The sequence below is a fragment of the Mercenaria mercenaria genome, chromosome 6, assembly GCF_021730395.1.
Source record: "Mercenaria mercenaria strain notata chromosome 6, MADL_Memer_1, whole genome shotgun sequence".
Taxonomy (NCBI): Eukaryota; Metazoa; Mollusca; class Bivalvia; order Venerida; family Veneridae; genus Mercenaria; species Mercenaria mercenaria.
Genome location: NC_069366.1, coordinates 32,832,090 through 32,846,112, shown reverse-complemented (window position 1 = coordinate 32,846,112; position 14,023 = coordinate 32,832,090). Strand labels below are relative to the sequence as shown.

Below are 14,023 nucleotides of genomic sequence, written 5' to 3'. Positions count from 1 at the left end.
TACTGTACTTACTAGCTGTGCTTACTAGATGTGGTTACACTGTTTTTACTAGATGTTTATACTGTACTTACTAGCTGTGCTTACTAGCTCTGGTTACACTGTATTTACTTGCTGTGGTTATACCGTTTTTACTAGCTGTGGTTACACTGTATTTACTAGCTGTGGTTATACCATATTTACCAGCTGTGGTTACACCGTATTTACTAGCTGTGGTTACTAGATGTGGTTACACTGTATTTACTAGCTGTGGTTACACATTATTTACTAGCAGCCGTGGTTACACTGTATTTACAACAGCGGTTACACTTACATTGTATTGACTAACAGCGGTTGCACTGTATTGACTATCAGCTAGCAGCCGTTACACTGTATTTACTAGCAGCCGTGGTTACACTGTATTTACAACAGCGGTTACACATACACTGTATTGACTCACAGCATTTGCACTGCATTTACAACAGCGGTTACACATACACTGTATTGACTAACAGCAGTTGCACTGTGCTGACTATCAGCTAGCAGCCGTTACACTGTATTTACTAGCAGCCGTGGTTACACTGTATTTACAACAGCGGTTACACTTACACTGTACTGACTAACAGCGGTTGCACTGCACTGACTATCAGCTAGCAGCCGTTACACTGTATTTACTAGCAGCCTTGGTTACACTGTATTTACAACAGCGGTTACACTTACCCTGTACTGACTAACAGCGGTTGCACTGTATTGACTATCAGCTAGCAGCCGTTACACTGTATTTACTAGCAGCCGTGGTTACACTGTATTTACAGCAGCGGTTACACTTACACTGTATTGACTAACAGAGAGTTGCACTGTACTGACTATCAGCTAGCAGCCGCTACACTGTATTTACTAGCAGCCGTTACACTGTATTTACAGCAGCGGTTACACTTACACTGTACTGACTAACAGCGGTTGCACTGTACTGACTATCAGCTAGCAGCTGTTACACTGTATTTACTAGCAGCCGTTACACTGTATTTACAGCAGCGGTTACACTTACACTGTACTTACTGTCAGCGGTTACACTGTATTGAATATCAGCTAGCAGCCGTTACACTGTATTTACTACGTTACACTGTATTTACAAGCAGCCGTTACACTGTATTTACTAGCAGCCGTTACAATGTATTTACTAGCAGCCGTTACACTGTATTTACAAGCAGCCGTTACAATGTATTTACTAGCAGCCGTTACAATGTATTTACTAGCAGCCGTTACACTGTATTTACTAGCAGCCGTTACACAGTATTTACAAGCAGCCGTTACAATGTATTTACTAGCAGCCGTTACACTGTATTTACAAGCAGCCGTTACAATGTATTTACTAGCAGCCGTTACACTGTATTTACTAGCAGCCGTTACACTGTATTTACTAGCAGCCGTTACACTGTATTTACTAGCAGCCGTTACACAGTATTTACTAGCAGCCGTTACAATGTATTTACTAGCAGCCGTTACACTGTATCTATAAGCAGCGGGTACACTTAAACTCATAGACGGAGAATACCGAAACAGCATACGGAGAGAGAATACGTTCTTTACCTATTGTCATTACCATTATCATTGAAACAATGACTAAGATTGATTACAATTTATTGCTAAACAGACAAAGGCTATGATCGATACTGTATTATAAAAGCTAGTAAAAGTGACTCTGTCCAACACAATAAAGTGGAACAGTATTACATTTCAACAATTAAACAAACACAAAAACATGTTTTATACATGTAAAATTTAACACATAAAAAATCAAGAATAGTATTAAAATCACTTGGAATCTGTGTTTAATTTCTGTTGCCAATGGAATATGTAAAGGTAAGTCCGATATTGCTTCCAATTACTTTGTGCTACCCTTAATGTAAGGAACTATAAATGTTAAATGTATACAAAACGAAAACTAAGCAAACATGGCCCGTTTTATACATTAACGTAATGAAGTGTATAGTAGAATATGCCAAAGAAACTTAAATTTTGCAAATATAAAGTTTTCTGCCAGGCTTGTTGCTGTAAACTGAACGTCTGTATAATAAAAGTAATTCATTTAGTCTGACTTGTTATGTAAAAATTGATTTGTGTGTATGTGATTTGATTTTTTTCTGGGATTCCAAAAAACCTGATTTATACTTTCATTCAAAATCAATATTCTGTATTTTTCAGACCATTATAATCAGCATTGTTATATCAGAATGTGTCTTTAAACCTGCAGTGGCACAGAGATTTGAACCTAGACGTAAGGATCTTTAATATGATACTCTTAAAACGTTTGATCTCATTTATGACGAAATAAGACGAATTATTACTTAATAAAAAATGTTTTTTTCGCTATTTTATCTATGGCACCAAATATGTAACAGTTTAATATCAGCATCGTATAGAATTAATTGTAATAAAACAATGTTTCCGAAACAAATGCCTGTTGTTTGTATTTGGCATTCATTTAGAAATTCAACGAAAGATCCGTGAGTACTGCTCACTGCTCACCGAACATTATACTCAGTGAGTACTATTTATAGAACAGTACTGAGTGAGTGAATACTCAATTGATACTTGTGATAAGTATAACAAAACTCAACGAATGCTACTCATCAAAATGAATACTATATAGCGAGAACTACCTATAGGACGGCATAATTATCAAGTGAGTAATTTTCACAGAATAATACTGTAAAATAAATTGTTTGCATTTTCTTAGTGGAAGTGACTGGTTGTACAAAAAGCCGGCTCAATGTTACAATACGTGACGCAGCGGATGGTGGGATCGTCTATATCGAAGGTCCAAGTACAACATGCAGTCAGTTCACACAACCGCGTGTGTCCGAGCATGTCTTTGACGTCCGTGCGTGTGCAATAAACTGGGTAAGATGCTAATATATTACCTAAACTGGAACCAGGAATAAAACCCAAATGAACCTTGTATCAACGATTTCGATTACTGAGGTTACTTATAAGGATGTTGACTGCTTTAAATAGAACATTATAGACTATCAATTTTAAGGTTGTGGGCTTGTTGTGGCAATCAGACAAAACCAAATTATTGGACAGATCAAAACTGATGTTAAGGATCATTCCTTTGAGGCCACCCCCTCGGGTAAATTTTCATTTTGGAAAAATTATACCTGACAGACCATATTCATAGCATATATACATGTATACGGAATTGTTCCGAAGAAGTAGCAGATACTTTCTATAAAGGTGACCTTGTTTGGTAATATGTATTTTGTCTTACAACACATGAACTTCGACTGTCCATATTCTGCTTTATAGAAAATATCAAACTTCTTTATCAAACACAGTTTACCTCTAAATTTTTTTGTTGTTGTGTGTCTAACATACTTATCTAGGTACTCCGGGCAATGAAAACTAGTTAACTTTTATATTTGTTTAACATTGCATTTTTTTTTTTTCATTTTGACAGCTTTACTTTTACTTTGCATTTTTTAAAATGTTTATGGTTGGTAACACTTCTTACTCCTGGAGTACCTGGAGAAATATGTTAGACACACAATAATCGTAAAAGAAATGACAAAAAGAAGCTTGATATATTTTACAAAATAGAATGTGAACAGCCAAAGTTCATGTGACCATAGCACAAAATGTGTTGATTAAAAGAAAATAACCTGTCTTGAAAGTTTCTTCTACTTATTATTAACAGTTTGATATGTTCTTTATGATAAACCAAGGCCTATATATGTGTGGCGTAAAAAATAAAGCAAACATTCACCCGAGGGGAGGTTTCCAAAGGCTTTACAAGAACCTTAAGATCATACCACTGTTTCTGTTTTTACACTAATTTCATATCTTAGAAGAAATTGCTTACCGTATATGTTTATTTACTATTTGTTTATAAATATGTTTATATGTTTTTTACTTTAGAGTGAAACGTTTAGGGTTATAGTTCAAAGACACCCGCTATACCAGACTGGTGCGGATAAACGCTTTCCTGTCACGTGTATACCAGACACTAGTGACATAAATGTTGGCAGTCGTCTGGTGAATATAAATGTTTTGTAAGTACTTAAATTCAGTCGAAAATGAATGTACTTAAACATGTGCATGCATTCTTGCATCCAAATTTGACTTCCGTCAAAGCTGTAGTTTCGTATCGCGGTTTGCTGCAATACCGAAAATACGGATTCACTTCACATTGAAATTCGATAGATAGAAATGATGTATTTACATATTATAATTAACAGTTTTAGGGGGCTGTGATCTTGTGGTGAAGGTGTCGGCCGCTCAACCCGGAGGCCGTGGGTTTGAGCCCCATTGGAGTCACGGCCATTCCTTCTCATATGATACCAGTACTGGGTTTTCCAGGAAGATGACTCGAGGGTGGTTCAAATAAGCCTTAAACTTTCATCATAGTCGAGCCAAAATAGATTTGTATAAATGAAATAACAAGTGATATTGTTATCAATAAAAATCATTATTGTCATTATCTATGTAGGTGAGCAATTCGTCTGCTGTTTCTTTAAAGTACTAGTTATTAATACAAAAACCAATTTGATCTTGTTGTGTTTTAATTCACAAATACATGATAAGGGTAATATCGTGATATTCAAACTTCAGTAGTGAATGAAAACAACATTCTGGTGGAAAAATCGACTTCTTCAAATTAATCACAATAAAAATGTCTGAAACCCAAGAGGAAGTTAAAACCCATAGCGGTAAGGGACACGTGATTCGCAGCCTGGGTCTGTAACTACGGAGTCCGCTCTTTTCTTTTCGGGATAATTTTCCTTACTGTTTTTACACATGCTAAATTTCATTATAATATTGATTTTTGCCTCTCTGGTGCTTAAATCGTGTTATTTTTAGTCACAGAACTTCTTTATTACTTACAGAGACAAGGAGGATGAAGAAGGAATAACTAAAACCATACGTCCTACAGCCACAATGTATCTATACCGAGACGGTGTTGATGTAAATGGTAAAACAGTAAAACTCACGGACGAGCTTACTATGATAATACAACTAGATAACGACCATGCTAGTAAGTAAATGTTTATGTTTATGTTTTCAGAATACAGAAAGTATGAGTCTTCAGATCCAACCTATTCACAATCCGCTCTCCCCGTAAGTATTCTCTGCTGCACTCTAAATATATTATATACCTATATAAATTCTGTAAAAAAAATCGGCTTGTATTTCACTATTGAATATGAACAGGCAGAAAAAAATTCCGTATAGTACCTTTTAAATTCCGTATTGTACATTTTGTTTTGTATGTTGCGGGACTACTTTCATTAATATGCATGACCTGACACAGTTCTATAAATAGCACACATAAAAACTTCACTTCGTTCCATTTTGATATCGATAAACTTTGAAGATTTCGTTCTATAGCAAAACAACAAACAAAAAAGTAAAGGTATATAATAAAAGGGTCATTATAACAGTAGTTCGATCTGGGACATTGTATTCGGCTTCCTGCGCGCCTCGTGAGATCCGATCTGGCAAAAATCCACTCGAGCCGAATACAGCATCACAGATCGAACTACTGTTGTCATAACCCTATTATATCTCCATGTTGTAAAGAATAATACTAATGCAAAGAAAGCAAGGAGAACCGTGATTTTATTTATTTTGCTAGAAATAGTGACACAGATGGAATTTTTAAATATTGGTTGCAAATTTTGAAGGCAGGCAAATGAGATACATCGGTATAGCTAGACATAAATTGTTTTTATGGTAGAGTTATAAAGCTTAATAAAACATGTACAAAGTCGGTGACTTAGAGATGTATTGCAAAACTGTACAAATGCATTATATACTATAATTTAGTATGTATACACGTACTGCCAACATTGAGGCAATCTCAAACATCATATATCAAAGCATATAATATCATCAGTAAGGGTGCAATGCTGTGATGTAAAATTGCGGACTTACCTGTCATTGATTAAAATATTTGAAGACTACTTACAAGTGGCAAAGACTTTTGCAATCATTAATGTATCGTGATAAACGTGCATAATTATACCATATTTTATGTTTTTCCTGTTGAGAAGCCACTAATGTATTAATTTATTAGTAACCAGATGAAACATGTGTATATGTTTTTTATTGTTTTTTTCTTTCAAAAGATGACTTTGACATACAGGCAATAGAATGTTACGCCGATAACATCCAGACCATAGCAGATAGGTAGGTACAATTTAGATATAGATCTAATCCTTGTTACTTTCATTTTCCTGGGAATGTAAAGGTATTTAATTTTATATGAGCCGCGCCATGAGAAAACCAACATAGTGGCTTTGCGACCAGCATGGATCCAGACCAGCCTGCGCATCCGCGCAGTCTGGTCAGGATCCATGCTGTTCGCTAACGGTTTCTTTAATTGCAATAGGTTTTGAAAGCGAACAGTATGGATCCTGACCGCGCAGGCTGGTCTGGATCCATGCTGGTCGCAAACGCACAATGTTGGTTTTCTCGTGGCGCGGCTCATATTGTTTCAACATCGACTAGAAGCTACTGGGTCATACTTTGATACTTTGTAAGCCATGTTATCATAAAGGGGTAAGATTTTTCCATAGAACTAAATAAAACAAGTTTTCTTACATGCAGCTAGAGATGAACTTTCCGGACAGAAGTGAGCCAATCATAAAATACTAATATTACAACGTATGTTTAAGTCATAAACTCATATGGAAATGAGAGAAAACGTGTGTATTTTATAATAGCAACTTTATAAAATTATCACTTTATTCTTATACCATCGTATCTGCAACAATTACAGATGCCCTGTAGACGAAAATCTGTTTCCAAAGTTCACAAGTGTTGTTCAAGGGAAACTGCAAGCTAAGTTTGGTGTGTTTCGGCCTACACAGCTAGACGATGGAACGGTCAATATAGAATTTACTTGTACCTTACAAGTTTTTCTTGGGCAACATATTCCGGTAATACCTAGCTGTTTATTGTTGTTCTTGCTGTTATTGCTGTTGTCGTTATTATTGCTGTTGTTGTTATTATTATTGTTGTTGTTGTTTTTGTTTATTTTATTTTAGAAATTGCAACAAGCGCTTGAGGTGTTGAAAAGAAGTGTTACATATCCGTTTATTCAGACACATACCGTGACAGGAGTATGTTTTACTCGACTATATGCTTCAGTTAATACGCCTAGGGATCAACGCGTTTTGAAGTCTCCCGATTTTTTTCTTCTTTTCAGACAGCCTGTGGTGGAAACGTGGGTCTACATGCAGTACGCAAGCGCAAACTTCAAGCAGCCAACAAGAAAATTGACAAGATTTTTGTTGGAAATTCAGTGCTTGTAAACACTGAGGATATTGCAACAGAAAGTATGGATATAACAATTTTACTTTTTATTAAATCTAAACCAGAAAATTTTATTTTTCGAAATGCTTGTGAATTCCACTTCAGCATGTTTTTCTTTAGAAAGTAGGTACTCCATCTGTCAGCGTTGCTATGGCGTTTCAATCAAATATTTATATCGACATGGTGTGATTTTTGACAAGAAAAAACATTGTGAATATGACAATTTTTCGGGATGTGAAGTTATAATTTTTTAGCAATTGAAATTAGTTTATTTTAGGTCATAGAATATTTATCGATATTGAAGAGTCTACTTCGAGTTTGCTATGTTTTTGAAGATTAATATTTCTTGACAACCCATTCTAATTGCATACCGCAGAATTTGCATAAATTTTATTACAATTTCAATAATAGCTAATTACGACTTTTTTAAAACTGTACTGTACCTATACTTTCAGAAAAATCAAATTGTGTTGACACAATATTAAACACTTTAAAACAAGATACTGCGAATGAAGATACAGTTTTTTATGGTCATCTCCAAAATCATTCAATGAATCACCAGTAGTGCAGATATGAACATAACGCCCTTTAATGTTGAATTATTTTCTCCTAGACATACGCCAAACATTTGCCTATGCTTGTGAAAGTTTGTGGTTTTCTTTCTTTTCGCAGAAATGTTCACTATGAGTGCCAAAGCCTGCACGAAAGAGACCTTATATGTTGGAATCATTGCCCTATTTGCGGTGTCCTTTCTTGTAACGCTCATTTTATGTCTTTGTACGCGCAGAAAACTTAGGGCTGAACGTAAACTTCGAGCTCTCCAGAGGAATGAAATAAATAATGACTTTGAAGACTGACATCAGAATTTCCGGAAAGAAAGAACACATTGGTGACCTCCAGGTTTTCTGAAAACAAGATGAAGGGAACTAACTAGTCAGACAACAGACTGATCCAATAATTAGACTGTATTATGGTTATGACAATCGAGTTGTAAAAAAAACTGAGCTGTGGTTGTCTGCATCGTATGTGAAGAATTATAGAGATGCAAGAAACTACAAAGAGCGGCATGCCATAAAATGGATTATATAGATGCTATTCATACAAGTAAATCAAACGAACAGAATCAAGAGAATGGGTACTTACGGCCCTTCATCGAAAATAATCTCAACTGCGCGAAAACTTGTGATTCGATTTCTCCTCGATCCATGCATTTCATTTCCATGTTTTTCATATGATGTAATACTATATTTACTTATATATATAATTAACCATGATTTTTCATTGTCATTTCATTGCTGTTACGAATACAAGCAGACAGGTAATTGTGCACTTGCTGTCTTTTGATTATTGTACAAATATCATATCTTCTTCGGAAATACTGAAATCTCTGATTCAAATTTACGAACTGTCAAAGGCTGTATTCTATTTTATCCCTTTCTTCCAGACGATTTTTCTTTACACGCGAGTCCACGACTTCTTTAGGAGATTTTCTCTTGTAAGATCAACAACAAATTACCTATTTGACGCCACTTGTCATACTTCCGCCGTGTCAGAGCCATCCCGGAGACGCTTGATAAATGTTCTCTCGTGGTTAAACGGGCGCTTGATTGTTGATGTATAGCCAAACAAGGCTTCAGTGACATAAAGAGACATAAATGAGAGGAAAAATTGCAGTCATAATCATACACTGAATTATTGCCGGAGACCCAGGCCGTTATAATTCAGGGAAAATTGTGGCCCTCGCACGTCTTTGAGTCTCGTACAAACTATTTTACTGATACATAAATAGGCCCGAAGAGATGAAGAAACGATATGAATTTATGCAAATTGTTGATAGTTGCCTTTGTCTTACGGTGGTTAAGGAGGCTTTATGGTGTTTAAGACATGACGTTTGTCTGTTAATAGTACATAATAACTGGTTAATAACGGCGCTATTTCATACCGCGTGTCGTACAGATATAATGGAGTAAATACCATAAATAAATCCTTAATCACCAAAAGTTAGCAATTCCATAGATAATAAAAGGAACAATAAATGGGAAATTCTTGAATACTTATGATACATAATGAACGATAATAAACGCTGTTATAAGATCAAATAATTTACTTCCACGGCAAACTACCTAAATGCGAATAGACAGTATTTCTAGTAATTCTTCCGAGGTAAATGGTTCATCAATATAATTTAGAATGTCAAAATCCTTTTTCAAATGCGAAAATTGAGTCATAAATATTCAACATCTTAAACTGTATTCTTATGTCTGCGTTCTTTAAGTTGAAATTGAATATAAGGGAACATTTTCAAATTTGAGCCGCGCCATGAGAAAATCAACATAGTGGCTTTGCGACCAGCATGGATCCAGACCAGCCTGCGCATCCGCGCAGTCTGGTCAGGATCCATGCTGTTCGCTTTCAAAGCCTATTGGAATTAGAGAAACTGTTAGCGAACAGCATGGATCCTGACCAGACTGCGCGGATGCGCAGGTTGGTCTGGATCCACGCTGGTCGCAAACCCACTATGTTGGTTTTCTCATGGCGCGGCTCATTTCTTTTTTATTCTTCACCACTTCGGTAGCAAATGCATTCCAAGTTTCACTGATATGTACAAAAGCTTTAAAGGGACTAACCCACACATTTTAGACGAAAAAAAAACACTCTCAAATATCCATAAAAGTGAGTGAGAAAGTGGCTAGTGGTACAAACTTATTGACATAAGATATTTGCAAGATATTCTTATAAATAACCAAAGATACTGTCCAGAAGGTAGTAAACCGTTGCAACGCTTTTGAAATACATGTACTGCAGAAAATTTGCATTATTTCTGCATTTTTACCAAATATCTACCTTTTATTATCACCCGCTTAATTATTTTTTATTCTCATATATACACTTTATGCCAACCTTGATGGAGATGAACATGTTGAAAAAATTCACCTTAACTGTGGGCGAATAGCTTTAATATAAGGAATGCAATGAGGATCAGAGCTATCATTTAGGTATGAATTATATTTGACATGTTTAAATTTCTGAAAGTTTACACTGGGTATGTTTGAATTATTCGGGAGCCTCAACGTGCATTTTAAACACAAGCAATATCTTTTACCAAAAGTCGTTCTTAAAAAGGCACAAAAGATGACTGTTGGAACAACAAATGTTCAAGCACCGCATCACGCCGGACGCCTTCCGCTTGAAAAGCACATAAATGACCCGTGGATAATACGCTTAGAAGAACACAGTCGGTGAAATATTTCAATAAATTATCGTAACAAAAAATAACGACATGCATTTTAAAAGACCAGGAATCGTTATTTTAAGAAAAGCTCTGCTGCCGCTTCCACAGCTTGGTAACATATGAATGTTTTAAAGATACATCAAGCTTAAATTAGTATATCTCTCCGTGACTCATCTAATATATCATTGAAATCAAACGATGATATCTGAGGTGATCAAAATGAATGGTCCAAGAATGCTAGCGGAAAAACGACCAATTATTCATTGAAACAACTAAAAATTGAATTGATTTGACAAAATTCACAGCGATAAATCGTCCTTTTTTTTCTGATAAGTTTATGCTAAACTGTTACAATTCAGAATGCCCAGAGTTGCTTATCCCTTTGTATAAAAACTGCTTTCAAAATAATGACGCATGAAAACGGTTATTAGATTGTGTATCAGACTTAATCAAAGTTATTCGCGTCCTCTTTTGGCAAATAATATACATAACATCAAATGGCGTCTTATCAACTTTGACAATTTAACAGATAGGCACTTGATCAAATTTTATATAAAGGAATTAATCTGAAAAATAGCGACTCGTCGCAAGACATTACCACGATATTTCGATATATCGCACCATATCAAAATAATTAAAGATTAATATCTTATTTAGATCAATCTGATTTAATATCAAACGCTGCTTGCCTCTCAATGCTGTCCAAATTTTAAGATTGTTACCAACTTGACTGTTATATAAAAATATCTCCCGCCAATTTTGAGATAGTTATCTTATAGCGATTGGTTCATGCCCAAATTATCTGTAATTTTCAGCCTTGGTACCAGTCTCGCCAGTGTCCTAGCAAAAATGTTTCGCATGTTTTAATTCTTACATGAATAAGAGTTGTGTAACTGGAGAAAACGGCTGTGCTTCAAATGTTTTAGATATGCTGTACCTCGACTCCCTCAGACTTTCAAGTTTGAAATTTCAAATCATTTTTTCTTCTCTGATATTTTATTTCTGTCGATAATACCAATCAATTCTCATGAATAGACTAACATGGGTTTCTGAACATGAATTCAAAAAGACCTGTTAACAAAACTAATATGAGAAATGTTTCTAGCATTTGCTTATTTTAAATGTATATATCCATGATTAAAAATGGGTAATGTACATGTTTACAAAAGAACCGACCAGGTCGAGAACTTAAGTAGTAAATCAAAAGCCCCATAGTAAGCCCCTTGTTCCTAGTAGTTTAGTGAATAGCAACTTTACTCTGTATCATCCAGTATAATTTTCAGTAAATATTGTAGAGATAATTCGTTATTCAAAAATCCTCGTAAAGATTACGTAGACGTGATGTCGTCAAGTGCAAGAATATAAGATTCTTTCACTGGTTGTAGGTGCAGATGGGAATATCCGGTCTCGAGGGTAACTGTTTAGGCGGTAACGAGGCTCCTGCCGAGTTACCGCCTAAACTGTTACCCGAGAGCCGGATATTTCCATCTGCACCAATAACCAGTGACAGAATCTTTTTCTTGCATACCGATTTCAAGAAATAATAATAAAAATAAAATCAATCGAACGGCTTTCTTTTTAGAACTATTTCTTGTAGCAGCGTATTTAAACAAAGCGCGGGAAACCAACGTTTTTTTATTCCGTTTTTTAAATAAAATATAAATTACTACATAGATCTTCTACATAAATGTAGTTCGTATTACGTCATTTACAGCACGAGAGTCATCTTACACCCAGGGGTGTAAGATGGATTTTTCCAGCACCGGTAAAAATACCGGAAATCCCCGTCTGGTATGCAAGAATAGCGACAATATACACCTTATTTATTGAGCGTTAGCAACTGCAGAAGCCCCGGGACAGTGTTAAATTTTTCGTACAAATTAAGGCTGGGGCTTCATGATCTAAAGTCATCCGGAAATGCACGAAAAAGGTGTATTAACTATATATTCTTCTTTGGCTTTGCGGAATGCAAAATATTCTTGATAAATTTAAATCATTTTTACGAATGTCATTGCAAATATACTTTGAATATATAAGAGATTAAAAATAATCTTGACGAAATCTATTGTTTTAGAACACTTTGATCCTAATCGGAAATAATCTTAAAAATCAGACACTCCATGAGGTGATATATTTCACAAAATATCTAGATTACAAGATTTTTAGATTACCCTTTTGTCCTTAAAAATTCGATAAGGTGTGATAGCGCAAATTGTTCCTTTTACGCACACGAGCGGTCTCTTCTTTTGGATAATCTATTTTGATTTTTAAGTGAGATATTGCAAACATTTCGGACCAAAATTTTTATATCCATGCAAAGATATTAGATCCGTCCAAAAGATATTAAAAAAGATAAATTAAGATTTTTAGATTAAGATAATTATGTAGCTAACGAATATTATTTGCCACGGTCATGTTTATCACCAGATGACGGGTATTTTTCTAATCGAGTGTTGGCTTCAGACACCCGGGATATGTTTCTGGTCACAGACAACCAGTTCTTCCTGCGCATCTGTTCGACTGACCAAACTTTTTAGGAAACAAAGTCAGCACATGGATAAAAATATGTATGAGAGGATATACATATTTCAATTTTGGGAAATCAGGGAATGTCTTAATGTTAATATGAAAGTCGCCGGAACAATAATTGGTGGTCATTGACCTGTCACCTCTTTAAGTCGGATCTTTTCCAGAAAGCAGATTTAGTAGAAAATACGTATAACGGGGCTTTACTCCAGACGTACATAACTTAAGAATTTGGTTTTATTTAAATCTATGACCTATAAGAACAATTACAACTCAATAATATTATTGTTTTTTTATCAGTATGATAATATATTAAAAAGTACAGCCAAAATCTAGTTATATCATACTAATTTTTGAACAAGTGACTAACACAGTAGCCTTTTTTACATATTTTACAGACTAAAATGCGAGTATTAGAACTGCATAGAATTTATTGATCATTTCATCTGAATCTTTAAAGGTCAAAATTGAACAATTCTGCTTTGCAATTACTAATAAATGGAAGTACTTCTCCTATTTCCAAAAAACCGATGACATAAATTTTGGTTGTGTCCTTTTAAAGTTTCCAAACGTCATAAGATGTCATGATCCTGGTGCGAAGTTCATTCTTTCCGTTTTTTCCCATATAAACACTGAACAAACGTAACGATATGCATTTTCTTACATAACAAATTAACTTTTCAAAAATCTGTAATAGAATAGAAAAGAAACTTTTAAAAGTTAGCTGAATTATTATTTTGTTGTTGTTGTTATTGTGACGTCAAAAACTTTTATATGCTTATAATCAGTTGTCTATTAACACGGATTTCGTTTTAATCACAGCGGGCTGTTACCGTTTGAAGTAAATGTTAAGGTTGCAGACCATTATAAAATGTCATCACAAACAGCTATGCAAAGCACAAACTCCCATGATCCAACCGGATAGAGTTACACGGTGAGCAAGTGTGATTACAACACGTCGTATAAATC

General features: G+C 35.1%; 1 protein-coding gene across 1 annotated transcript; it reads left to right on the top strand.

Moving 5' to 3' along the window:
• The first annotated feature begins 1,650 nt into the window (after nucleotides 1-1,650).
• Nucleotides 1,651-8,618, top strand: LOC123550200 (uncharacterized). Its single transcript, XM_045338635.2, has 9 exons — nucleotides 1,651-1,839; nucleotides 2,182-2,254; nucleotides 2,717-2,880; nucleotides 3,898-4,031; nucleotides 4,866-5,014; nucleotides 6,108-6,168; nucleotides 6,761-6,920; nucleotides 7,190-7,319; nucleotides 7,969-8,618. Exons 1-9 carry the CDS (start codon nucleotides 1,825-1,827, stop codon nucleotides 8,151-8,153), a joined length of 1,071 nt encoding a protein of 356 aa, XP_045194570.2. The 5' UTR covers nucleotides 1,651-1,824; the 3' UTR covers nucleotides 8,154-8,618.
• Nucleotides 8,619-14,023: the final 5,405 nt, after the last annotated feature.